This window comes from Myotis myotis, unplaced genomic scaffold (assembly GCF_014108235.1).
Source record: "Myotis myotis isolate mMyoMyo1 unplaced genomic scaffold, mMyoMyo1.p scaffold_m19_p_2, whole genome shotgun sequence".
Classification (NCBI taxonomy): domain Eukaryota; kingdom Metazoa; phylum Chordata; class Mammalia; order Chiroptera; family Vespertilionidae; genus Myotis; species Myotis myotis.
The window spans coordinates 178,514,579-178,541,961 of record NW_023416324.1 but is presented as its reverse complement, the minus strand read 5'-3'; the positions used below and the strand labels follow the sequence as shown (position 1 = coordinate 178,541,961).

At 46.1% G+C, this 27,383-nt stretch overlaps 1 protein-coding gene across 5 annotated transcripts in view; it reads left to right on the top strand.

Annotated features, from left to right (window-relative positions):
* The first annotated feature begins 851 nt into the window (after positions 1–851).
* Positions 852–27,383, top strand: part of ACTL6A (actin like 6A) — a 29,533-nt gene continuing 3,001 nt past the window's right edge. For 2 of the 5 annotated variants that reach the window (XM_036350434.1, XM_036350433.1), the window contains exons 1-10: positions 855–1,062; positions 15,112–15,188; positions 15,353–15,527; positions 17,564–17,664; positions 19,147–19,244; positions 21,366–21,460; positions 21,760–21,866; positions 21,966–22,055; positions 23,583–23,644; positions 24,034–24,148. In XM_036350434.1, coding sequence (XP_036206327.1) covers positions 1,038–1,062; positions 15,112–15,188; positions 15,353–15,527; positions 17,564–17,664; positions 19,147–19,244; positions 21,366–21,460; positions 21,760–21,866; positions 21,966–22,055; positions 23,583–23,644; positions 24,034–24,148 — 945 coding nt within the window. In that variant the 5' untranslated portion in view covers positions 855–1,037. Of the gene's footprint in view, positions 1,063–15,111; positions 15,189–15,352; positions 15,528–17,563; positions 17,665–19,146; positions 19,245–21,365; positions 21,461–21,759; positions 21,867–21,965; positions 22,056–23,582; positions 23,645–24,033; positions 24,149–25,475; positions 25,557–27,383 lie in introns of all 5 variants that reach the window. The other 3 variants (XR_004974113.1, XM_036350432.1, XR_004974114.1) reach the window with 3 other exon arrangements.

Sequence of the window (27,383 nt, the reverse complement as noted above, 5' to 3'; positions counted from 1 at the left end):
TGTCACCGAGTCGTGTCTGCATAGCTCAAGCTTCCTGCAGTGTGACCCAGAGGCAGAGCGACAGGTTGCTGCAGCGACCCGGGGAAGAGACAGTGAATGGCGACCTCACCCGGACTGGCAGAAGGGGACGGGCACAGACGGGAGAGGAGTTTGGGATCAGGTACGCATTAGGGTGAGGGCTGGTTGCATTGTCCTTTATCTGTCTCACAGGGTAAAAGAGATTGATGACACTTGTATAACTTTCATGTAATTAAAAAATTTTACAAAAATGATTTTAAAATAAACAATTAAATATATCAGTAATAAAAATAATTTTAAAACTGCTACCTAAATTTAGCACTTTCTTAAGTTCGTTATTCATAACCATTTTAAACATTACAGAATCCTACCTCTGATTGACTGATTCCTCCACCCCAAAGTGGAGCATACGTCTTTATTATTTCAACATAAAAGTTAGTTGAAAATACTCTTTCTGAAAACAGAAAACACCTGCATCGCCACACTCCCAAGCCGAAAATCACCGAGTGGAGACACTTTCCCCAATTTCCAGTCTTTTTCCAGAAGTTCACCTGGCGGCAGCGAGTTCCCACGGCCCTTCCGCGCCCAGCAACACCCACGGACCCGCCCCTACACGTTTCTCCTCCTCGTCCGGCTCCCACCGCCGCCGTCTCCCGCCTACTGGAGTAGCTCCGCCCCCTTCAACTCCGCGGTCCAATGTCTACTCTCTTTTGGTCGCTTTCCTTCTCCCCGCCCCGAAGGCTGCCTCCGATTGGCTAAAGTGACAGGGCCACGACAGGATGCCCCAGAGGCCAGTTATGATTGGCTGAAGGATAGCCGGGCCTCTCCTGATTGGCTGGAAAGAACAGACAGCAAGTGTGACTGTGCACCGGGTGTGTGGACGCCGCTTTGTTGCCTGAGGCGGGTGGCGGTGGAAGTTAAGGGGGTCAGAGGCTAGCGCTGCTCAGGACCCGCGATCGCCGTCGCTGCAATCACGTCGCCCGGTAGCCTTCCGCGTGGGAATCGCACCGACAGCAGCCATGAGCGGCGGCGTGTACGGCGGAGGTAAGAGAGCGCGGCCGGACCTCTGCGCGCCGTTTCAGTGCGTGGGGTTTGTAACCGCCGCCCCCAGCCCTCCCGCCCCTCCCGCCGATCCCTTCCGGCCTCCGGGTCTCGGGACTCCCGCCCCCGCCCCCGCCCCCGCCCCGCCTGCGTTCTGCGGGCCCCCGGCACCCACCCGGCTTGCGGAGCGCCTCGAGCTCGCCGAATCTCCGCCCCCTGCGGCCCCTTCCAGCGCGGGCCCCCGGAGGAGCGGGTCGGGGGGCCGCGCGCCGGCCTGGCGGCGGGAGTGAGGCTCCATCCAGGGGTCGCCGAGCGCCCCTGGCTGGAGTGACCGGCGGGTCCCCGGGTCGCGTCTCCCCGGTGCCTCCGTAACTCGGCTGTGTCGCGGGTACGCGCGAGTTTCAACTTGGGAGTCCCCGCAGTTTGCGAGCGAGGACGGAGGTTTCCGCAGCGCCCGGTAGACGGCACGGCGAGCGCGCGCGGTGGGACTGATGGGAGGAGCGGCGGCCGCGCGGGACCTGCCTCCCCTCCGCGCTCGGCGGCCGCGCCGCCCCGCACACCCGCCTGCCTGTGTGCGGACCGTGGACTCTCCCTGTTGTAACTCCAGGCTCCTTTGCTGGGCAAGACGGCGGTGCAGCGGCAGGAGTACCGGGGGGTTTCCGGGGACCTGAGCCGTGATGCCAGTCTCCCCCTTCCCGTAGTGCCTCGGCTGTGGGCAGGGGCTTGACTTTCCCCACTCGAGGCTCCCCGCCTCTGGGGGTTCAGAGCCGGATGTTCTCAGCAGCATGGGGATGATTAGAGATCGTGCCAGTTGTAGCGTCAGGCCCAAGAGAAACAACTCCTCCCTCTCGCTGCCCAGAAGAGCTTGAAGGGGGGCGGGGGGGGGGGGGCTGCCCATCCTAGGCGGTGATCGGCCGTGGGTAGTCTCTTTCTGGCCCACGCGTGTGGCACAGCAGGCTTTTGTTTACCAAACATCTGCTCTTTCTGCCCTCCTGCGATGAGCCTTTGAAGCCCCCGAGTTTTCTTGCCGCATTCCTAGCTCAGAAGGACTTATTTACCCGATACCTCTTTCTGTCCCTGAACCCCCTGTGCATGGGGAGGGGAGAGGGGTGTCTCAGACCCTCTCTGGGGTTCCCATACATATGTATGTATTAAATTTGGTTATTTTCTCCTGCTAATCCGCGTCCTATTTGATTGTTAGACCAGCCAACAGAAACTTTCTGGTCGGGGGAAAGTTTGTTCTTCCCACCCTGGCCGGTGGGGTGCTTGTTGCGAAGGTTGAAGATCATGCTGCACTTGCATTTAAAGTGCGGTGCGCGCATCGGCCGTTCAGCCTCACCGGCAGGCTTTTCATAATGCCCTAGAGTGAGTCCTCTGAATCAAAGCCAACATTTTTGCAAGATACCTTCTAGTAAAAGAAGCACAAGTGTGTATGACTGTTGTGTTTCTGTTTGAGGAGTTGGAGAACGAGGAGACGGAAGCAACGTGTTGCTGCTGTTACTGTGTCTAGAGAGGATGCTGTTTCTGGCGAGGGGGCATTTTATTGGTGGGGGATAGAAATGAAGTCTTTTAAGGCCTTCCTTCTTCCGGAGCAGCTTGAGTCTCCCTCGAGGTGATATACTGACCCTCGCTGCCTTGTTCCCTATTTGGGTGCTCGGTTTTGATTTCTCCAATGGCAGCATCCGTCGGTTCCCATTTTCCCCTGGAGGAAGCCAGGTGGATCTTCATGACTTACCGTTTCCCCGTCTGAAGATGCAGTCCTGACAGAAAAAACTGGAGCTGTGTACCTTTGCCTCCTGGAGGCTGCTGACTGTTTTTGACTGTTAGGTTCGCTGTCGCAAGAGGCTGTGCATTAAGTGTTTCCTTAACAGGAATAATTTAATATGGGTAAGGTAGAAATGGATCCCAATAATGCCAGCAGCTAACGTTTATTGAGTGTATACTGTATACCAGAAACTGTTCCAGAGGTTTTTTATGTGTTGCATTTAATATCTTCATCAACTAAGTTATTCCACAACTGTAGGAGGTGGTACTACTATCCCCGTCGTAGTGAATAAGAAAATGAGGCATAAAAAAGATTAAGTAACCAGCCCAAGGTTAATTAACTTCCTCATAAATGGGGACCAAGACTCTCTGGGATGAAGAAAAGGCATGTCTGTAAATCCTTTTTCAAGTGTATAACCACAGCATATTCATGTTATAGGTATTCAGAATAAGCATCTTGTTTCTTATTTGCTGTGTAAATAGGTCTTAAAGCCTATTTCACATAAAAAATATTTAACATTCACAAAAGTTAAGTGCATGATTTTCTGTTTGAGTTACTGTGTGGCCAGTATTTACACATAGTGGGTCACATTTTCTAAAAGGTTTACTGTGAAAAGCAACTAAACTTCTCACCTAAATTTTATGTAATGAACAGTAGATTGTATTTTTTTTAATATATATTGTATTGATTTTTTACAGAGAGGAAGGGAGAGGGATAGAGAGTTAGAAACATCGATGAGAGAGAAGCATCGATCAGCTGCCTCCTGCACACCACCTACTGGGGATGTGCCTGCAACCCAGGTACATGCCCTTGACCGGAATCGAACCTGGAACCCTTCAGTCCCCAGCCCGACACTCTATCCAGTGGGCCAAACCGGCTAGGGCTAGATTGCATTTTTTTAAAGAGACAGGAAGGGGGAGAGAGAAAGAAGCATTGATGTGAGAGCTAAACATTGATCAGCTGCTTCCTGCACGCCCCCTACCAGAAATCTAGCATGCAACCCAGGCATGTGCCCTGACTGGTCCTGGCAAAGCTTTCGGTACAGGAGAAGATGCCCAACCAACTGATCCACACTACCCATGGCTAGACTGTATTGTTAACTTGTGTGCTTATTAAAAAGATCTTCGTAGTAAAAAAATTTTAATTTACAGGTGTCTCATTCCAATAATAACTTCTGACCAGATTGGACACTGATCTTTAGCTTTAGGAATAATGCATAATTCATCCAGATTTCTGTACCTTGTAACAGGTTTCTGATCCTTCTCATTGCTCTTGTGATCATCTTTAATGGTTCTCCTCTACTTCAAGCTCCTTTGCATGATAAAAATGTCCACACAAAAACATGAGCCAATCTCCCCACCTCCTCCCAAAGTCCCTAGCATTCAGTATCCTGTTGGAATGTTTTAAGACCAGGTTAGAAGATTGCCACTAGTGCTTTGTGCTTTCCCAGAAAGAAATCACATCATTTTAAAACTTGGAAGCCATTTACTCAGGGGGGAAATATCAAAATCCTCAAAAAGTCAAAACAGTAGCATTTTTAGTAGTAAAGGGATCAAACCCTTGAGGATTTTTATCCATTAGAATGCTGCCTAGTTTTTAACTCCAGACTCCTGAGGTTTTAATTTTTTTTAATATATATTTTTATTGATTTTTTACAGAGAGGAAGGGAGAGAGATAGTTAGAAACATCGATGAGAGAGAAATATCCATCAGCTGCCTCCTGCACACCTCCTACTGTTGATGTGCCCGCAACCAAGGTACATGTCCTTGACCGGAATCGAACCTGGGACCCTTCACTCCACAGGCCGACGCTCTATCCACTGAGCCAAACCAGCTAGGGCTGGGGTTTTAATTTTAAGCCTTCTATCTCCCTTTGCCATTCTCCTATTTCAGGTTCCTTGGTGCTTGGCTTTTAACAAAACAAGGTACAAAAAATAGACATTTCATCGGGCTGGTGTGGCTCAATTGTTGAGTATTGACCTATGAACCAGGAGGTCACGGTTCCATTCCCAGTGAGGGCATGTGCCCTGGTTGCATGCTCTATCCCCAGTAGGGGGGCATGCAGGAGGCAGCCAATCACTGATTCTCATCATTGATGTTTCTATCTTTCTCTCCCTCTCCCTTTCTCTCTCTGAAAGCAATAAAAACATTTTTTAAAAGAATGTTTTTTTACCTGACATTCTGCATAATCAGTATTAAAGTTTACTAATTTATGTTCATTGGTAAACTTTAATTACTATTTGTCTTTGAATTTACATGCTGTAGAGAAAACAAATGCAATGTTCTGCTTTCAGACAAAATTATTTGTACCAGAATAATTTATAGAGAAGGGTAAATTACTTTGTGGACATTTACCAATTACAGTAACTTCTTTTCAAATTAAAAATAAAAATAAATGTCCCTGATTGGTGTGGCTCAGTAGGTTGGAGTGTTGTCCCATACACCAAAAAGTAGCAGGTTCCTTTCCCAGTCAGGGTACCTGCCCAGGCTTCAAGTTCGATCCTCAATCAGGGCGTGTGTGGGAGACAACTGATTGATGTTTCTCTCTCTCCCCCCCCTCTCCCTCTCCCTCCTCCCCTTCTCCCTCTCCCTCCTGCTCCCCTTCTTCGTCTCCCTCCCTCTCCCTCCTGCTCCCCTTCTCCCTCTCCCTCTTGCTCCCCTTCTCCCTCCTGCTCCCCTTCTCCCTCTCCCTCCCTCTCCCTCCTGCTCCCCTTCTCCCTCTCCCTCCTGCTCCCCTTCTTCCTCTCCCTCCCTCTCCATCCTGCTCCCCTTCTCCCTCTCCCTCCTGCTCCCCTTCTCCCTCCTGCTCCCCTTCTCCCTCTCCCTCCCGCTCCCCTTCTCCCTCTCCCTCCCTCTCCCTCCCGCTCCCCTTCTCCCTCTCCCTCCTCTCCCTCCTGCGCCCCTTCTCCCTCTCCCTCCTGCTCCCCTTCTTCCTCTACCTCCCTCTCCATACTGCTCCCCTTCTCCCTCCTGCTCCCCTTCTCCCTCTCCCTCCTGCTCCCCTTCTCCCTCTCTCCCTCCCTCTCCCTCCTGCTCCCCTTCTCCCTCTCCCTCCCTCTCCCTCCTGCTCCCCTTCTCCCTCTCCTTCCTCTCCCTCCTGCTCCCCTTCTCCTCTCCCTCCTGCTCCCCTTCTCCCTCTCCCTCCCTCTCCCTCCTGCTCCCCTTCTCCCTCTCCATCCTGCTCCCCTTCTCCCTCTCCCTCCCTCTCCCTCCTGCTCCCCTTCTCCCTCTCCCTCCTGCTCCCCTTCTCCCTCTCCCTCCCTCTCCCTCCTGCTCCCCTTCTCCCTCCTGCCCCCTTCTCCCTCTTCCCTCCCGCTCCCTTCTCTTCCCTCTCTCTCCGCCTCCTCCCGCTCCCCCTTCTCCCTCTCTCTCCCTCTCCCTCCTGCGCCCCTTCTCCTCTCTCCCTCTCTCTCTCCCTCTCCCTCCTGCTCCCCTCTCTCCCTCTCCCCTCCTGCTCCCCTTCTCCCTCTCCCTCCCTCTCCCTCCTGCTCCCCTTCTCCCTCTCCTCCTGCTCCCCTTCTCCCTCTCCCTCCCGCTCCCCTCCTGCTCCCCTTCACTCCCCTCTCCCTCTCCCCTCCTGCTCCCCTCCTCCTCCCTCCTCCCCCTCCTGCTCCCCTTCTCCCTCTCCCTCCTGCTCCCCCTTCTCCCTCTCCCTCTCCTCCCTCCCGCTCCCTCCCTCTCTCCCTCCCGCTCCCCTTCAGCCCTCTCCTCCCGCTCCTCCCGCTTCCCCTTCTCCCTCTCCCTCCCTCTCCATCCCGCTCCCTTCTCCCTCTCCCTCCCTCTCCCTCCTGCTCCCCTTCGCCCTCTCCCTCCCTCTCCCTCCTGCTCCCTTCTCCTCTCCCCCTGCTCCCCTCCTCTCCCTCCCCTCTCCCTCCCCTCTCCCTTCTCCCCTCTCCCTCTGCTCCCCTTCGCCCTCTCCCTCCTGCTCCCCTTCTCCCTCTCCCTCCTGCTCCCCTTCTCCCTCTCCGCCCTCTCCCTCCTGCTCCCCTTCTCCCGCTCCCTCCCTCTCCCTCCTGCTCCCCTTCTCCCTCTCCCTCCCTCTCCCTCCTGCTCCCCCTTCTCCCTCTCCCTCCTGCTCCCCTTCTCCCTCTCCCTCCCTCTCCCTCCTCTCCCCCCTTCTTCCTCTCCCTCCCTCTCCCTCCCGCTCCCCTTCTCCCTCTCCCTCCCTCTCCCTCCTGCTCCCCTTCTCCCTCTCCCTCCCTCTCCCTCCTTCCTCCCCTTCTCCCGCTCCCTCCGCTCCCCTCTCCCTCTCCCTCCTGCTCCCCTTCTCCCCTTCCCTCCCTCTCCTCCTGCCCCCTTCTCCCTCTCCCTCCCTCTCCCTCCTGCTCCCCTTCTCCCTCCCGCTCCCTCCTCTTCCCCTCTCTCCCTCTCCCTCCCGCTCCCCTGCTCCCCTTCTCCCTCTCCCTCCCGCTCCCCTTCTCCCTCTCCCTCCCTCTCCCTCCTGCTCCCCTTCTCCCACTCTCCCGCTGCTCCACCTCTCCCTCTCCCGCTCCCTTCTCCCTCTCCCTCCCGCTCCCCCGTCTCCCTCTCCCTCCCTCCCGCTCCTCTCCTCTCCCTTCTCCCTCTCCCTCTCCGCCCCCCTTCTCCCTCTCCTCCCTCTCCCTCTCCCCCCCTCCTCCACTCCTGCTCCCCTCTCCCTCTCCTCCCTCTCCCCTCCCCCCTCTCCTCCACTCCTGCTCCCCCTTCTCCCGCTCCCTCCCTCTCCTCCCGCTCCCCTCTCCTCACCCTCCTTCTCCCTCCCTCCTCCCTCTCCCCTCCCCTTCTCCCTCTCCCTCCCTCTCCCTCCCTCCCTGCTCCCTTCTTCCCCCTTCTCCCCTTCCCTCTCTCCCTCCCTCCCGCTCCCCTTCTCCCTATCCCCTCTCTCCCCTCCCCCTCCCTCTCCCTCCTGCTTCCCTTCTCCCTTTCCCTCCCGCTCCCTCTCCCCTTCTCTCTCTCTCCCTCCCTCCTCCCACCTCTCCCTCCCTCCCGCTCCCCTTCTCCCTCTCCCCCCTCTCCCTCCTGCTCCCCTTCTCCCTCTCCCGCCCTCTCCCTCCGCGCCCCTTCTCCCACTCTCCCTCCTCCTCCCTTCTCCTCTCCCTCCTCCCTCCCCTTCTCCCTCTCCCTCCCTCTCCCTCCGGTCCCTTCTCCCTCTCCCTCCTCCTCCCCTTCTCCCTCTCCCTCTTCCTCCCTCTCCCTCCTGCTCCCCTTCTCCCTCTCCCCTCCTGCTCCCCTTCTCTCCCTCCCTCCCTCTCCCTCCCGCTCCCCTTCTCCCTCTCCCTCCCCCTCCCCCTTCTCCCTCTCCCTCCCTCTCCCTCCTCCCCTCCTCCCTCCCTCTCCCTCCCCTCTCCCTCCTGCTCCCCTTCTCCCGCTCCCTCCCTCTCCCTCCCGCTCCCCCCTCCCTCTCCCTCCCCGCTCCCCTTTCCCTCTCCTCCCTCCCCCTCCCTCCCGCTCCCCTTCTCCCTCTCCCTCCCGCTCCCCTTCTCCCTCTCCCTCCCTCTCCCTCCCCGCTCCCCTTCTCCCTCTCGCCTCCCTCCCCTCCCTCTACCTCCGCTCCCCTTCTCCCCTCCCTCCTGCTCCCCGGCTCTCGCCCGCTCCCCTCTCCCTCCCTCTCCCCGTCCTTATTCCTCTTCCCCTAACTCTTACATCCTGCTCCTTTGCTTCAATCCACTTCTCCCTCCTCTCCCTCTGCTCCCCTCTCCCTCCTGGCTCCCCTTCTCCCTCCTTCTCCCTTCCCTCTCCCTCCCCGCTCCCTTCTCCTCTCCCTCCAGCCCCCTTCTCCCTCTCCCTCCCTCTCCTTCCTGCTCCTCTTCTCCCTCTCCCTCCCTCTCCTCCCTGCTCCCCTTCTCCCTCTCCTCCCTCTCCCTCCTGCTCCTCTTCTCCCTCTCCCTCCTTCTACCTCTCTCTCCCCTTCTCCCTCTCCCTCCCACTCCCCTTCTCCCTCTCCTCCCTCTCCCTCCCCGCTCCCCTTCTCCCTCTCCCTCCTCTCCCTCCCTCCGCTCCCCGTCTCTCCCTCCTCCCGCACTGCTCCCCTTCTTCCTCTCCCTCCCTCTCCATCCTGCTCCCTTCTCCCTCTCCCTCCCTCTCCCCCCTCCCGCTTCCCCTTCTCCCTCTCCCTCCTGCTCCCTTCCCTCTCCCTCCTGCTCCCCCCTTCTTTCCTCCCCCCCCCCTCCATCCTGCTCCCCTTCTCCCTCTCCCTCCCTCTTCCTCCTGCCTCCCCTTCTCCTCCCCTCCTTCCTGCTCCCCTTCTCCCTCTCCCTCCCTCTTCCTCCCTTCTCCCCTTCTCCTCTCCCTCCTGCTCCCTTCCTCCCTCTCCCTCCCGCTCCCCTCCTCCCTCCTGCTCCCCTTCTCCCTCTCCCTCCCTCTCCCTCCCGCTCCCCTTCTCCCTCCTGCTCCCTTCTCCCTCCCCTCCCTCCCTCTCCCTCCCGCTCCCCTTCTCCCTCTCCCTCCTGCTCCCCTTCTCCCTCTCCCTCCTGCTCCCCTCCTTCCTCCCTCCCTCCCTCTCCATCCTGCTCCCCTTCTCCCTCTCCCCTCTCCCTCCTGCTCCCCTTCTCCCTCTCCCTCCCGCTCCCCTTTTCCTCTCCCTCCCTCTCCTCTGCTCCCACTTCTCCCTCTCCTCCCGCTCCCCCTTCTCCCTCTCCCTCCTTTCTCCCCTCCTCGCCCACCCGCCCCACCCCTTCTCCTCTCCCTCCCGCTCCCCTTCTCCCTCTCCCTCCTCTCCCTCCTGCTCCCTCTCCTCCTGGCTCCCCCTTCTCCCTCTCCCTCCCTCTCCCTCCCCGCTTCCACCTCTCCCTCTCCTTCCTGCTCCCCTTCTCCCTCTCCCTCCCGCTCCCCTTCTCCCTCTCCCTCCTGCTCCCCTTCTCCCTCTCCCTCTTGCTCCCCTTCTCCCTCTCCCTCCCGCTCTCCCTCTCCCTCCTGCTCCCCCTCCCCCTCTCTTCTCTCTCTCCCTTCCTCCCCCCTCTTTTTTCCCTCCCCTCCCCCTTCCTCTCTCTAAAAAATAAAATCAGAAAATAAAAATCAGTGGATCTTCATTTTATTTAAATAAAAATGAGATCATTATTCTGGAAAGATACCGTCTCTCAACTGAATATTTATGGTGTAATAATTGATTTTTTCTTTATTCTAAGTTTCATTAAATTTTTTGAAATACTTTAAACATAATAAAATACATATATATATATAAAAGTTTGTGATATTTCTATACTAACTACTTAGTTTAAATAGATGTGATATACTGCATATTTGCCTCAGATATTTTAAGAAACAAAATGTTACCAATATAGAGTTCCTCTCTCTTCTTCTTTAGAGGTAAACACTGAACTGAAGTTAGTATGTGTCATCCTCAGACACAGTGCATATTTTTATATTTTTATTAAGTGTGTATGTATCCATAATGAATTAAGTAGTATCATGTTTGTGTAGATACACACACACACACACACACACACACACACACATTGTAGTAATTAACTTTTTAAATGGATACTTTTGGATTTATTCATGTTGGTACATTGTAGATCTAGTTTACTCCTTTAACTATGTGTATTTCACTATATGGATAAACTGTAGTTTGTCTGTTTCCCTTCTGAGAGAGCATTAGATAATTTCTACCTTTTCCCATGACAAACAGTGTGACAATAATAATTATCATAACAGCTACCACTTTCAGTGTTTGTTATGCACCAGATACTGTTAGAAGTGCTTACATACATTAAAGCATTTAACACATTTAATCATTGTAGCATCCTATGAGATAGGAGATTGAAGTATAGAAGTTAATAAATCACCCAAGATCACATAGCTAGTGAACATTCTCATAGGTATCTTTTTATATATGTGTGAGAGAGTTTCTCTAGGGAAGGTATATGTATTTTCTATGTATGCACGTTTTCAACTTTTCTAGATGATGAGTAATTGCCCATAGTGGTTATACTAATTTATAGCTTTTACTAGCTCCTCTTTCCCTGCATCTTTGACAACACTTGGTCATATCAGACTTGTCAATTTTTGCCAATTTCTTGGGAGTTAATAGTATTTCTTTATTATTTTTAATAATTGAAAAAAAATATTTTTTTGAAAAAATCAGTGCCTGGAAAGTCCAAGTGTTCTGTTTTAGCAGGCGTGCTATTTGGGCTGAAGTAATGTTAAAGTATAATTAGAGGCTTTTTTACTAATTTGAATGTGAAAAAATTTACTAGCTTTCTCATTCAGCAATAAACTTGATGTCCTAAAAACTTTGAAATGTGCAAACTTTGATGATACCTTCATTTTATTTTATTGTATTTTTTAAATAAATCTTTATTGTTCAGATTATTACAGTTGTTCTCCCCCCCCCCCCGTAATTCCCCTCCACCTAGTTCCCACCCTACTCTCTGCCCTTACCCCCCGCCACTGTCCTCATCCATAGGTGTACGATTTTTGTCCAGTCTCTTCCAACACCCCCCACACCCCTTTCCCCCCTGAGAATTGTCAGTCCACTCCCTTTCTATGTCCCTGATTCTATTATATTCACCAGTTTACTCTGTTCATAAGATTTTTTATTCACTTGATTTTTAGATTCACTTGTTGATAGATGTGTATTTGTTGTTCATAATTTTTATCTTTACCTTTTTCTTCTTCTTCCTCTTCTTTTTTTTTTTTTATATATTTTATTGATTTTTTACAGAGAGGAAGGGAGAGAGATAGAGAGTTAGAAACATCGATGAGAGAGAAACATCAATCAGCTGCCTCCTGCACATCTCCCACTGGGGAGGTGCCCGCAACCCAGGTACATGCCCTTGACTGGAATCGAACCCGGGACCCTTGAGTCCACAGGCCGACGCTCTATCCACTGAGCCAAACTGGTTTCGGCGTTCTTCCTCTTCTTAAAGGATACCTTTCAGCATTTCATATAATTCTGGTTTGGTGGTGGTGAACTCCTTTAGTCTTTTCTTATCAGTGAAGCTCTTTATCTGACCTTCAATTCTGAATGATAGCTTTGCTGGGTAAAGTAATCTTGGTTGTAGGTTGTTGGTATTCATCACTTTGAATATTTCTTGCCACTCCCTTCTGGCCTGCAAAGTTTCTGTTGAGAAATCAGCTGACAGTCGTATGGGTACTCCCTTGTAGGTAACTGAGTTTCTTTCTCTTGCTGCTTTTAAGATTCTCTCTTTGTCTTTTGCTCTTGGCATTTTAATTATGATGTGTCTTGGTGTGGTCCTCTTTGGATTCCTTTTGTTTGGGGTTCTCTGTGCTTCCTGGACTTGTAAGTCTATTTCTTTCACCAAGTAGGGGAAGTTTTCTGTCATTATTTCTTCAAATAGGTTTTCAGTATCTTGCTCTCTCTCTTCTTCTGGCACCCCTATAATTTGGATGTTGGTACGCTTGAAGTTGTCCCAGAGGCTCCGTACACTGTCTTCATATTTTTGGATTCTTTTTTCATTTTGCTTTTCTGGTTGGGTATTTTTTGCTTCTTCATATTTCAAATCTCTGACTTAATTCTTGGGATCCTCTTGTCTTCTGTTGGATCTCTGTATATTATTCTTTATTTCAGTCAGTGTATGCTTAATTTCTAGTTGATCCTTTTTCATATCCTCGAGGGTCTCACTAGATTTAGCGTCGGTTTCTAGAAAATTCTTGTAAAACCTTATAAGTGTGCTTTTGAACTCTATATTCAGTAGTTTGCTTTCCTCCATTTCTGTCATTTGTGATCTTTTTCTTTGTCTCTGCATTTTGGCTGCTTCCCTGTGTTGATAGAGTGGCTTTCTGGGTTAGGTGTTCTATAGGGCCCAGTGGCTCAGCCTCCCCAATTACCTGAGGTGGACACTCTTGGTGCACCCCTTTGTGGGCTTTGTGCACAGCCTTGTTGTAGTTAAGTCTTGATTGTTGTAGGTATCACTGGGAGGAATTGACCTCCAGGCCAATTGTCTGTGAGAATCAGCTGTGTCTGCAGTGGGAGAACTTCTGTGCTGGAGACACTCTTCTGGGGCAAGACTTGCTTCAGCGGGGCTTTGGTGCTCACTGAGTCTGCCCCCTTAGTGTGTCCCTTATGGATCTGAGGAGTTGTAATCTGGATGGTCCCACTCTGACCACTGGGTACACAGGCTCTTGAATCTCTAAGGAGGTGCCAATTTAGCCTCTGCCTGAGGCTAACCAGCAGGAGCTATGGAGAGATCTTCAGATTCCTCTTCTTTGTTTGGGGTTTGGAGGTGCCCAGATGAGGCCCAGCTGTGAAGCAGTGCAAGCTGCTGTTGGGCCTTGAGCCTTCTTTTGGATGTTCTGGGTCTCTCTGACCCAGCTGCAGTTTGTTAGGCAATTTTAGATCTCAAAGGGCCAGCCCATTCATATACAAAAGCCTCTCCGCACAGCTTGGGTGGGGCAGGGTCTCAGGGAATCAACAGGGCGGAGCAAACAGCTATGGCTGCTCCTCAGTCCTACCCTAAGAGGCCCCCTGGGTCTCAGTGTCCCGTGGTAATCACTGCAAGCACCTCTGAGAGAAAGCCGCCCTCGAGTTCCAACCGATGCCAGACAGTCCAGTTTCTCCCCGTCTAAGTCTGGGTCCCCAGAGACTCGCCCGGAACTGGAGTTCAGAGCCGTTGGGAGCTTGTGTCTCCCTCCCGATTGAAAAAGACACTGGTGTCCTCCGTTGCCAGCCCTTTCCACGTGCGCCTCCATACCTCTGCACTTTACTTCCGCACCTCCTCTGAGTCTCAGTGTGCTTTTCTCTTTCCTTCTAGTTTTAGAATTCCCACTCAGCCACCTTCCTGTGGTTCTGGATGATGTCCGTTTTGTCTTTTAGTGTATTTTTGAAGTGGTTGTGCAAGGCAGCAATTTCAGGTGTTTACCTATGCCGCTATCTTGGTTTCTCCCTCGATGATACCTTCAGTTTAATGGTTTTCCTTGACCTATACCTTAAACGCTTAGTCTTCAGGGAACCTACTTGGTATTTTGCTAAGTTTCTTTCCTAATTTTATGGAATATTTCCCTTAACATATGAAACATGGTACCTAAATATACTGGATATCTTCCCTTTACTCCTTCAGATTCATCTCCCACACATTTTCACCCTCCCTGTGCCTTTGAAGACTGACCCATGCAGCCTACATCAGTGGGCTCCCTTGACATCTAGTTTAAGCAATGGCAGAGTAACCATACTTGCTGTTTTGTGCCTCTTGTCCTGGTACAATTATTAATAGGGACCCTTTTCACATTCAGAAGTAACCCAGTTTGTAGGGGAAATTATAGAACACCTTAGCCCATGGGGAAGGGAACTAGAGAGGTTGGCATGTTTATTAGTCTGGTTCCTTCCCCAAGGGATCAGCCAAGGCTGACTCCATCCCTCAGCTCAAGGTCACAGCTCCTATCATCCCTTGGAACACAACTCTCTGGGCTCTGGAATAAGTTTCTTCTCCAGTTCTTCAATTCTAAGAGTGGCAACCTGTCTCTGCTAGTATAAGTTGTAGGGTATAGTGCTGTCTTTTTTTTTTTTTTTTAATATTATGAGTATATCTTTGTAAATAGCCCCTTTAATAAGTATATTCTCCTCAAATTACCCAATTTTAGTGTAGCATCTCTCCTGATTCAAAATCTACTGATACACCATATATGACATTATAATTTAATTAAATGAATCTTTAGTTTAAGATGTATTTATTTGTTACAGATTTTTTTACTGATTTCAGAGAGGAAGGGGGTGGAGAGAGAGAGAGAGAGAGAGAGAAAGAGAGAGAGAGAGAGAGAGAGAGAGAGAGAGAGAAAGAGAGAGAGAGAGAGAGAGAGAGAGAGAGAGAGAGAGAGAAATATCAATGATGAGAGAGAATCATTGATTGGCTGCCTCCTGCACATCCCCTACTGGGGATTGCAACCTGGGTATATGCCCTGACTGGGAATCGAACCATGACCTCAGGTTCATAGGTTGATGCTCAACCACTGAGCCACACCAGCCGGGCAAAGTGTATTTAAAATAAAGCTAGGTTTGCCCTAACCAGTTTGGCTCAATGGGTAGAGCGTTGGCCTGTGGACTCAAGGGTCCCAGGTTCTAATCCGGTCAAGGGCATGTACCTTGGCTACAGGCACATACCTAGTAGGGAGTGTGCAGGAGGCAGCTGATGGATGTTTCTCTCTCATCGATGTTTCTAACTCTCTATTCCTCTCCCTTCCTCTCTGTAAAAAATCAAAATATATTTATAAAATAAAATAAAACTAAGTTCAAGAATGTAATGCCTGTTTTAATTTTTATAGAGCTTTCACATACATTCTCATTTTAAGCAAATATGCTTAATTTTCATATGATGCTTATAAGTTTTTAATGTTAATTATCTTCTTATCTTTCAGATGAAGTTGGAGCCCTTGTTTTTGACATTGGATCCTATACTGTGAGAGCTGGTTATGCTGGTGAGGACTGTCCCAAGGTAAGATGTTAGAGTTAATTGGATATGTAAGGGCCATTCATGTAGAATTACATTCATGCAGAAATTCTGATTCACATATGATAAAATACATTAGTTGTGGGAGGGGGAATGACTCCTTGATAAAAGCAGATAAAACTAATATATCATATTTTGGACTCTTACAGGTGGATTTTCCCACAGCTATTGGCATGGTGGTAGAAAGAGATGATGGAAGCACATTGATGGAAATAGATGGTGATAAAGGCAAACAAGGCGGTCCCACCTATTACATAGATACTAATGCCCTGCGTGTTCCCAGGGAGAATATGGAGGCCATTTCTCCACTGAAAAATGGGATGGGTATGATGTTGTTTTTCCTATGTAATTGATTATAAAATAGACTATACTGGGTGCATTTTAGATATAAAGCAACAGCTTCTTTTAAGTTGAAAATCAACAATTTTTTTGTTTTTTATTTATTTTTTATTCCACAACCTGATGTTCCAGGCACTGAGAATACAAAGATGCATAAAACACGTCTCTTTTCCTGAAGGAACTCATAGATAGGGAGGATAGATGTATATATACAAATGTGTAGATAAATGCTATAATATAGATATGTCTAATAATCTGTGGGATTAGAGAGGAATGGTATTTAACTCTGTCATTAGGGATCTGTGATAGTTTTCACAAAGGAGGTAACTTTTGTACTGAATATTGATCAATGACAAAGAATTAGCCTGACTGACAAGAATAGGTAAAGCAGAGCACCCAGCATATGTGAAGAGATGGAGTTGTGGAAGAAACCTACATGTTTATAAATGTCATCAATTATGTATGGCTGTAGCATTGGGTACCTTATGGCCAGTTGCAAGGAAGGTAGGCAAAGCAATCATAAAAGGGCTTGTAAACTATGCCAGGGGTATATTAAGGTGGCAGTAAGGGTAATCCCAAAGGATTTTAAACAGATGTGAAATATTCATATTTGCCAGCTGGAAATGTTACTCTGACAGCAGTATATAGATTGGAGACAAGAGATTCAGTTAAGTGGCTGGGAGTCAGATGGAGAAATGAGGATTTCAGTGATAACACTGATAGTGGATCCTGACGTGGCTTTCAGAGACATCCAGGAGACACATGGTACTTAAGCGATTGGAGGGGTAAAAGGAAGAGTTAAGAAAGTCTTTTAAATTTTTGATTGGGGTGACTGAATTGAGGGTACCATGCATTGAGGTAGGAATAGAAGGCAAAAAATAAGTTTTATGGTCTTAAAAAGCAAGTGTAGCCCTAGCTGGTTTGGCTCAGTGGATAGAGTGTCAGCCTTCTGACTGAAGGGTCCCGGGTTCGATTCCAGTCAAGGGCACATGCCAGGGTTGTGGTCTCAATCCCGAGTAGGGGGTATGCAGGAGGAGGCCAATCAGTGATTCTCTCTCATCATTGATGTTTCCATCTCTCCCTCTCCCTTTCCTCTCTGAAATAAATAAAAATATATTTTTTAAAAAATAATAAAATTAAATTAAAAAGCAAGTGTATTGCTAATACCCAAGATCACTTCGAAAATCAAGTTATTCCCTAGGAGGACTGATAGGACTCAGCATTTAGTTGTACTCATAACTAAGATTATTATACTAAAATGATACAAACAAAATCAGCAAAGGGAAAAAAGGGGGTATGAAGTCCAGAGGAAACCAGTACAAACTTCCAAGAGTCTTCTCACAGTACAGTTATAAAAGAGGATGTCCTTAATTCCCCCAGCATCAAGTTGTAACAACTAGGAGAGCTCACTAGAGATTCAGTACCCAGGGTTCTTCCTGGGGGCTGGTCATGTCGGTACCCGTGCCTAGCAGGTACCAAGACCCCAGACTCCCAGAGGAAAGAAGGTGTTGCTCATTCTTGGCGCAGACAGTTTAGGCACAGTGAGCTATGTCTTCACTTAGGCTGTGCTCTGTGTCCGTGTAGGGAACTGTTTTGTTTACCAGTGAAGTTCCCAAATACTAGCAAAGGTTCAGCCTTGCAGCCAGGCCTTTCTCAGGCCTGCTGTGTTAACTTTTCTGCACAGCAAGGAAATGAGTTTGTTACTGAGTCAAAGTGTTTGCACATAGGCGCTGATGTTGTAAGCAGGTGAGAAAGATTTTAAGACATGGAGCCAGCTGTATTACATTACCCAGAAAGAATTAGAAGTGTAAGTTCAGCGTTAAAGATGGGGTTCCTTAGGAAAGCTTGTTCTGTATTTAACTGATAGAGAAGAGGTGACCATGAAGGTGAATGTGAAGAAACATGTAGGGATGTAGAAGAAAATTCAGGAGAAGGACAAGATAAGAAAAAAACAATCTCAAAAAAAGATGCTGTGTATATCTCCAATAAAGCATTGTTTTGAAGGTATTTTTATATTCTAGTTGAAGACTGGGAGAGCTTCCAAGCTATTTTGGATCATACCTACAAAATGCATGTCAAATCAGAACCCAGCCTGCATCCTGTCCTCATGTCAGAAGCTCCGGTAAGAAGAACAAGACTTTCTTTTCTAATTTTTTCTCATTTTCCAGCCCCTATTCATTTGAAAAATGTTTCCTTTTTTTTTTAAGAGACATCAAAATTTATATATTTTATTTGAAAATTAGGGAAAGGGGTATTAATTTTTAAATGATATTATAAGTTTAACATATTCAATAAATGAAATATTCAAAGAATAATACCAAAACATCCTAATGGATTTTGGTGGTTATTTTATGTGTTTTTTTCTAGGGATGTATTTAACCTTAGAATCCTTAGGCTGCTTCCCATTTTGGTTTATGAATTGTCTCTTGTGTCACAAGTGTAGTGTTTATCTGCTGTCTTTATTAATTTAAAAAAATATTTAGAAATTATTTTAGAGTATTAAGTATTTTATTTTTTTAAATATATTTTTATTGATTTCAGACAGGAAGAGAGAGGGAGAGGGAGATAGAAACATCAGTGATGAGAGAATCATTGATCAGTTGCCTCCTGCACACCCCCTACTGGGGATCGAGCCCACAACCTGGGCATGTGTCCTGACTGGGAATTGAACTATGACACTCTGGTTCATAGGTCAGTATTCAACCACTGAGCCAGCCACACCAGCCAGACCATTTCTGCTTTTATACTCAGGTCTCCAGGAGAGACGTCAAATATTGAACAAGGGCTGCAAATTGCTAGACTGAAGTCTCTTGTGAAACACATAAATTATCAATTTTCTGTTACTGTTTCTAACCTCTAGTTTCTTTTTTAAGAGTAGCAATTGTTGCCGTAGCCGGTTTGGCTCAGTGGGTAGAGCGTCGGCCTGCAGACTGAAAGGTCCCAGGTTCGATTCCGGTCAAGGGCATGTACCTTGGTTGCGGGCACATCCCCAGTAGTGGGTGTGCAGGAGGCAGCTGATCGATGTTTCTCTCACATCGATGTTTCTAACTATCTCTCTCCCTTCCTCTCTGTAAAAAATCAATAAAATATATTTTTAAAAAAAAAAAGAGTAGCAATTGTAACCTGGCCAGCATGGTTCAGTGGTTGAGTGTGGACTTAAGAACTAGGAGGTTACTGTTCTCTCTCTGCCTCTCTCTTCCTCTCTGAAATCAATAAAAATATATTTTAAAAAAAGGTGCAGCAACTTGAATTTGGTGGTTTAAAATTCGTAGGTATGATTCTGATTCATAGATTTACTCTTAAGATTTAATAATGCTTTAATTTCTTTAATTGAAAACGTGGTCATTTCTAGAACTTACTGCAGCAGATAATTTTACCTCTTATTAATAATAATCAAATTTTTATTTTTATTTATTTATTAAAACTATTTACCAATATAAATTAACTAAATATTACAGAACTGTTACTATGAAGATTATTTGTCATGGTATTTTATTTTATTGTACATTTTTGTTAATATAGTGCTGTAATGCATCTTGAGATAAATCAACATTTTAGTTTTTAAACAAGAAGTGACTTGCATTTCTTTTTCCCTCTTCTCCAGTGGAACACTAGAGCCAAGAGAGAGAAACTGACAGAGTTGATGTTTGAACACTACAACATCCCAGCATTCTTCCTTTGCAAAACTGCAGTTTTGACAGCGTATCCTTGAAAGCGTAATGCTTAGTTTTCCTCTTAAAGTAAAAATGCGGTGCTCCTTAAGCACAGACATGAGCCAGTTCTCACTTGTTCAGAACTGAACACTTTGGGGTGTTTTCTCTCTTGCCTTTTTTTAAAGAAATTTATTGATTCTAGAGAGAGGAAAAGAGAGAGAGAGAAACACTGATCAGTTGCCCCAACCGGGATTGAGCCCACAACCCGGGTATGTGCCATGACCTGGACTTGAACCCACAATCTTTCAGTGTATAGGACAACACTCCGCCCAACTGAGCCGCATCAGCCAGAGCTAGTTCAGTTTAGAATACCAACAGTAGACATATTAATGTTAACATTTTTATGAAAACAGTAATTATATTTTGTAAAACAAATAATAAGAAAAGTAGCATTGTTTTATCTGACTTTATGGTTGATAGCTGAGTTCTCATATCTTCCAGCCACACTTGTGTTCTTGACAACTTAAGCTAGTAAGGAAGACTTAGTTTTATGCTGTCCAACTTGCATACTTTGGGGAATGCATTTAGTAAAAAGGTGCCAAAACGTCAGTTGAGTGCCAGTAATAGCAAAAATAAATCACCTTCTTTCTGATCATTTAATGCAGTGGTTGTCAACCGGTGGTCCACGAGGTCCGAAAGGTTGACGACCGCTGATTTAATGTTCTCAGACTTCTTCCCTCTGACCATCCCTACCCATCCTTATTCCTTTTTTTGTTTGTTTGCTTTGTGTTTTTGCACTTAGTCCTTCATCTCTCTTGGCATGCTCCTTCTGGCTTAACTTACCCATTTTCTTGACTTCACGTACCAGTTATTTGGTGACAAATTCCCAGATCTTTCTTGTGAGCTCCAGGCTCGGCTGCCAACTAGAATATTTTCTGTAAGCACTTTCAGCTCATTATGTCCAACACTGACTTTATCTTCTCTCCCCTTAAATTTATTCCTTCTCCCTCTGTATAACATCCTACTCCCAGTTGCCCACACCAGAAATCTTTCTCTTTAATTCTTGAAGTGTATCAGTCATCAAGACCTATGTATCCCCCCCCTCCCCCACCCCCATCTCTCAATCTATTTATTTCTCTCTATCCACTACCCTTGCATTAAGTGCAAGCTCTTTCCAGGATTATTGCCACCCTTCCTCTTATCTTGGCCACTCTTCACACTGCAGCTCTTATCATCTATGTTAATTGCAAGCCTCTTTAAGCTAGAATCATCTTCCACATTCTTCATTCTTCTAGGCTATATTGAACTACTTGCATTTCCCTGACCTCACCTGCTCTCTTGCCTCCTGGCCTTCTTTGTGTTCCTGCTCTTCCCCATGTCCCCCTCCCCAGCTTACACTTGGATTTCCCAGGGATTGGTTAGGTGGTCTCCAATACGCCACAGGGCATCCTGAGCTATTCTTTTTACAGCTTTCTTTACTGATTTCTACTTCACTAAACAGGGTATTCTTTAGGGCAAAGGTAGATGGTTCACCTTTGTGAGTCTTCTGTGCTTAAGGAATGCTAGCCTTTATTGAACATCAAACTCATCACTGGGCATATAATAAATGCTCAGCAAATATTTGAATGGCTCTATTCCCAAACAGTGGTCTAAGATGTTTTGGGCAAAGCTGTGGAAAATGGGATATGCCTATATTCAGTGGCTGTTGATGGAAACTGCCACTCAGCTGCCACACTGCAGAAATACCTCTTTAATCTTTTATGACCATGGTTTTAGTTCCTAGCTCAAAGTCCACAGCCTCCCGCTGTTCCTTCCAAGTTTTTGTGGATTTTGTGAAATAAATGCTTCTCAGTTTGTTATAAGCCATTTGCTGTATCTCCAGGGACTTTGTGTGACTGTGTTGATTTTGGCCAACTTAACAGATGTGTCTCTCCAGGAGAAAGGTTTCCCCAAGCTCCTCCCACCACCACTCTGGAAGTCCGTCCTGCCTGTTTCATTTCTTTTTAAATCGCAGTCATGATTTGATATCAATTTTAACCCCCAGATTTACTTTAACACATCTTAAGCCATAATGCCTCTGTTTACAAAGACCTTAATAAAACCTTTCCTTCCTAATAACCTTTATTTTTAGGAGCCTTGATCCTTACTTTCCCTTAATGCTTTAAACTAGATTTGCTAACGGGCGTTCGACTGGGCTTATTTTGGACAGTGGAGCCACTCACACCACTGCAATTCCCGTGCACGATGGCTATGTCCTTCAGCAAGGTAAATGTATTTAACCAGCGTGCTCTGAGACAATGTTAGCTGTCATGAGGACACAGATGAGGACACTGGGCTGCCAAAGCATGCCAGGTTCCAAGTAATATCTTTTTTAGAGATATTTTCTTTAAATTGTTGGTATATAATGTACATTTAAAACTGATGCATGGCTTCCTGAATGCTTTGAGGGATAGTTCTGCTATTTCTACTTGTAAATAATTATTCACACATAGATCCACAGAGGACATTTGTCCCAGGGAGTTTGGGCTGAATGCTCTCTTAGCCTTGTTCAATCTGTTTCATAGGCATTGTAAAATCCCCTCTCGCTGGAGACTTTATTACCATGCAATGCAGAGAGCTCTTCCAGGAAATGAATATAGAACTGATTCCTCCATATATGATTGCATCAAAAGTAAGTAATGACTGATGAATTTTCTCTTTGGAATTTATCTCCACCTCTTCACCTCATGTTGTGGGCTCTGTTAACCTAGCCCATGCTCTTGACACCCAGGAACCTGTGCGCGAAGGATCACCAGCAAACTGGAAAAGGAAAGAGAAGTTGCCGCAGGTCACAAGGTCTTGGCACAATTATATGTGTAACGTAAGTAGTCTTATCTTCTTCATGAACGACTTATAGGCTGTAAGTCTTTGACTACAATGTGAACACTTTTCAATCTGTACATTTTTATATGACATTCTGGAAACAGAATTAATGGCTTTTTGGGGGGTGGGTTGTTTTTCATACTTGCCAAACAAATATGTCAACAAACTACTATGTATTCATTTGGATTACTGTGGTGAGACCTAGAAGGAACTTCGGTTTTGGGGTCAAAACAAGCATTATATTATTCTGGACACTTTATTTTTGGTGGTCAAATGGTTTTTGTCCATAGCAATCTCCTGGAGTGGCTCAAGTATATTCTCTTGTCTAATATCAGCCAGCCATATAAAAAATATGGATTATTGCCTAGCCCATTTGGCTCAGTGGATAAAGCATCGGCTTCTGGACTGAAGGGTCTCAGGTTCGATTCCAGTCAAGGGCACGTACATTGTTTGCTGGCTCGAACCGAAGGCATCCAATCGATGTCTCTGTCTTACTGTCTCTCCCTCCCTTCCACTCTCTTAAAAAAAAAGAAAAAAAAGAAAAATGGATTTTTTTATATAGCAGGGAGCCAATGAGAGATTCTCTTTACTGAAAATCCATTTGTGAACATATAGCACTTACTCACAAGGGGAGAGGTTAGTAAAACAACTTCTCATAGCATAGATATACATTCCGTTCTCACAGTAAAAGGATATTAAAGTCATAATTCACTATGGCAGACATATATCCTATCTGACATTTTTGCACCTAAAGATAAAGGTTTTTTATAGGTGTTTGGTACAAGGAAAAATTGTGGAAATGATTAGCAATTTTGACTAGATATTAGATAATATTTCTCCTTAGCAACCCAGAGGACATGCATTTCAAAATAAATTTTAAAATTGTTGTGCCCAGTTTGGCTCAGTCAGATAGAGTGTCAGCCTGCGGACTGAAGGGTCCCAGGTTCGATTCTGGTTAAGGGCACATGCCTGGGTTGAGGGCTCGATCCCCAGTAGGGGGCATGCAGGAGGCAGCTGATCAGTGATTCTCTCTCATCATTGATGTTTCTATCTCTCCCTCTCCCTTCCTCTCTGAAGTCCATAAAAATATATTTAAAAATAAATAAATAAAATTGTACAGTATGTGCAGTCATGTAAAGTTATATCAAGTACAGTATATATGCAGGTAATGAAATCTGGCTTCTAAGTCTAAACTTATTTTTATAGTAAAAACAGTGTTTCAAAACTGTTTTTTTGGTAGGACTATGATACAAGGGTTCCCAGTTATTTTTCATTTCATTGTTTCATACTGTTGTGATTTAAATGTTCTGCATTTTAGCTTCTAATTCAGATGCTTATAATTGGGTTTCTTTGATAATCAAGAGTCTTTGCTTGATAGATTTATACCCTTGAGATTCTTTCCCATCCAGGAACATGGCCCAATTTCCTTAAGAAAAGTATTTTATAGATAATGTTACAAAAGTATTGATTGCAAAGACAAATCTCAATAACTCTGCTTCTTAAACTTCCTTATTTTTATCCATAGTGTGTTATCCAGGATTTTCAAGCTTCAGTACTTCAAGTATCAGATTCAACTTATGATGAACAGTATGTATTCTTATTTTGTCTGTAAGATAAAATTTAATAGCTCTTTAAAACCTTCATACTAATCTTTTAAAAAATTGTATACTTCCTAAATGAGGTAGGAAGGTGATGTATTTAGGTAAAAAAAGAATTGTAGAATATGCTTAACTGCTTGAAAGGTAAAAAGTTATGTTAAGAAGTATGGAATAACATTTTTTTAAAAAGAAAACAAAAGAAATATGAAATAACATTTTAAAAGAAAATAGGTAAAAAAGAAAAGAAAAGAAAAGAAAATAGGTATTCTCACTCTGCTTTCATGTAAGTTGATTCCTTAGTAGTTTATTATTTTTGAAGAGGATTGTTTTTTGTTTATTGTTTTGTCTTTTGTTTAATGATGTTTACTGTGTTTTCAGAGTAGCTGCACAGATGCCAACTGTTCATTATGAATTCCCCAATGGCTATAACTGTGATTTTGGAGCAGAACGGTTAAAGATTCCTGAAGGATTATTTGACCCTTCCAATGTAAAGGTATGAAAGCTTATTTCATAATTAGCCTGGCTTTTTCTGTATATGTAGAGATCTTGTGTGATTAGAATCCTATCTAATAATAGATAAACATGGTAATTAACCATACCTCCACTACGCTTCCCCATTGGCTAATAAGCAGGATATGCAAATTAACTGCTAACAAAGATGGCGGACAGCAGCCACACAGCTGAAGCAAGCAGGAGGTTTGCTTGCTCCAGTGATGGCGGAAGCCAAGGTTCCCCGCCTGCCGCGGCCCAGCTCTGAGCTCCAGATGCAACAATGTTGCAATTATAGAAGCTAAACAAACCCAGATACCTGCTTTCTGCCGGCAGTGGGCTCAGAGCTTAGAGCGCTAGGATGGCAACAGAGTTTCAATTATAGAAGCTAAGCAAACCCAGATACCTGCTTTCAGCCAGCCACAGCCTCAGAGCTGGAGCTGGCTCTCAGCTCCAGTGACAGCTATAGAAGGTAAATAAATCCCAGAATAAAAAGAAGAGGATGGGAGCTTCAGTCACGTGCCAGCCTGAAAACGGCCCTCAGCCCCTCACCCAGACTGGCGAGGCACCCCAGTGGGGACCCTCACCCCGAAGGGGGTGTGACCAGCTGCAAACAGCCATCAGCCCCTCATCCAGGCTGGCCAGACACCCCAGTGGGGACCCTAACCCTGAAGGGGGTGTGACCAGCTGAAAACAGCCATCAGCCCCTCACCCAGGCTGGCCAGGCACCCAAGCGGAACCCCCACCCTGATCCGGGACATCCTTCAAGGCAAACCACCCATGCACCAGGCCTCTATCCTAAAAGGGTAATGTGCAAACTGACCCTAACAGCAGAAAGACAGGGAATGACTGGTCACTAGGACACACACTGACCACCAGGGGGCAGACGCTCAATGTAGGAGCTGCCCTCTGGTGGTCAGTGCACTCTCACAGGGGGGAGCATCTGCTCAGCCACAAGCCAGGCTGATGGCTGCCAGTACAGCAGTGGTTGTGGGAGCCTCTCCTGCCTCCTCAGCAGCGCTAAGGATGTCTGACTGCAGCTTAGGTCTGCTCCCCGCTGGCAAGTGGACATCCCCCGAGGGCTACTAGGTTGCCAGAGGGATGTCTGATTGCTATCTTAGGCCCAATCCCCTGGGGAGCAGGCCTAAGCCAGCAAGTGGTCACCCACGAGGGACCCCAGACTGTGAAAGGGCACAGGCTGGGCTGAGGGACTCCCTACCCCCGAGTGCACAAATTTTTGTGCACCGGGCCTCTAGTGACCTATATAATAGTAAATGCTTTTGGACGCACTTTATTATTTGAAGTTCTCTGTTCATTTTATTTTGTTCTAGGGATTATCAGGAAATACAATGCTGGGAGTCAGTCACGTGGTCACTACAAGTGTTGGGATGTGCGATATTGATATCAGACCAGTAAGTGCCAGTCTCCTGTTTATGGCATGGAGGTATCTCTTTGGCTACTGAAATGCCCCCAGATCATTATTTAAGTTGGCAGTTTTGGTCATTGACTTTGAAGTCCATTTTATAACAGAATACGTAAAAAGATGGGAGGACTGGAAAAGGAAAAATGCACAACTCTGAACCTGTGGTGTCCAGTGTGGTATATACTGGCCTTATGGTGCAGTTTAAATTAAAACAAATGCAAATTTCAGAGTCAGTTTTTCAGTTGCACAGGCCACAGGATAAATGTAGCAAGTAGCCACTGTATGACAGTGCAGATATACAGCATTTTCGATCACAGAGTTCTTTTGGATAGTGCTGTTCTAGATATTTCCTAAAAGGAGACCACCCAAAATATATATTATTGGTGATATATAGTACAGTTTTCCTTTTATTCGTCAAGAAGGTGTGGGTTAAATTTTTAAAGGAAGTGTAGGTAAGTGATTTCCTTCATATTTTTGTGCTTTTCCAAGTTTTAAAGTACTCCATATTATAGCACCATACTGATTACCAGATTGATTATTATCATATTTTAACCCTAGGTTCAATTTGTAGCCAATTCAGGGGTGAGCAAAAGGAGGTTTACATTTGTTCGTGGAGAAAGACATGCAGGTTATAATTATTACCAAAACTTTTTTAACTCAAAAGAATATCACTCACAAGTGCAAACCTTCCTTTTCCCACCCCTGTACCCTGCCTCAATTTTTCTTTTGAGTTCTTTTTTTTTTTTTGGCTTAGAACATAGTTCTTATATCTAAGGGGGAATTTATTAACCGTGTTGTTAAAAAACACTTTTGGGTGGCCATGAAAAATGTTCTTTATTTCCACTAGTCACCTGTCAGGCATGTACTGTCTCCAGGACGATAGGGGTATGAAGTACATTTACTGCAAGAGAGTGATAGCTTATTGTTTTTAGTGAAACTTCTTCTTTTAACTAATGTTGATTCCAGAGGAAATTCTTCTATATTCCATTTTCTTTAAAAAGGTATGATTTATACCTTTGAAATATTTTTTAAAATATGAACTTATCACTAAAAAGGCAGGCTGACATTGAACTTTCTGATGCATACTTGAAGATTAGGAATTCCTCTGAGTAGGAATTCATTTTTATTTGGAGAGACCTCAGCATGTGGATTTTGTAAAGCTCGCCATGTGGTTCCGTTGCACACCCACGCAAAAGAGAAAGACAGCAGTAGTTTTTCAGGAATATTGTGAATGTGTGCATTATCCAGCACAATCATTAAAGAATCACAGTGTCTAATTTAAATACCAGAACTTCTGGATGAGCATTCTAAGCTGAAGTCATTATAAAGTATACCTCTAATTAAATGTTGGCAGCTGTCTGCCAAAAATTATGATGGGTTTTAGAAAAGTGAGGAGTCCTTAGACTTTAATGTATATTAAAATCTTCTGGAGAGTTGTAAACAACTAAAACTAACTAAAAATACCAAGCCCTGTGCTTGTGGTTCATCTGTTAGACTTGTCCTGATGTACCAACATTGCAATGCCCAGTCAGTGAATGCATGAGTAAGTGAAACAACAAACCTATGTCCCTCCCTCTCTCCCTTCCTCCCTCTCTCTCCCTCTCCCTCCCCTCCTCCCACTCCCCCTCCCTCTCTTTTTCTCATCCCCCCTTCCTCCTTTCATTCCTCCTTCCTTCCCACCTTCTTCTCTCTCTGAAATAAATAAATAAATAAATAACATTAAAATAAATAAAAATTCCATCCCCAAAGATTTAACTGCCCCAGGCACTGGTGTTTTAAAATCTGCCTAAATGAATAGAATGTGTAGCCAGTATTG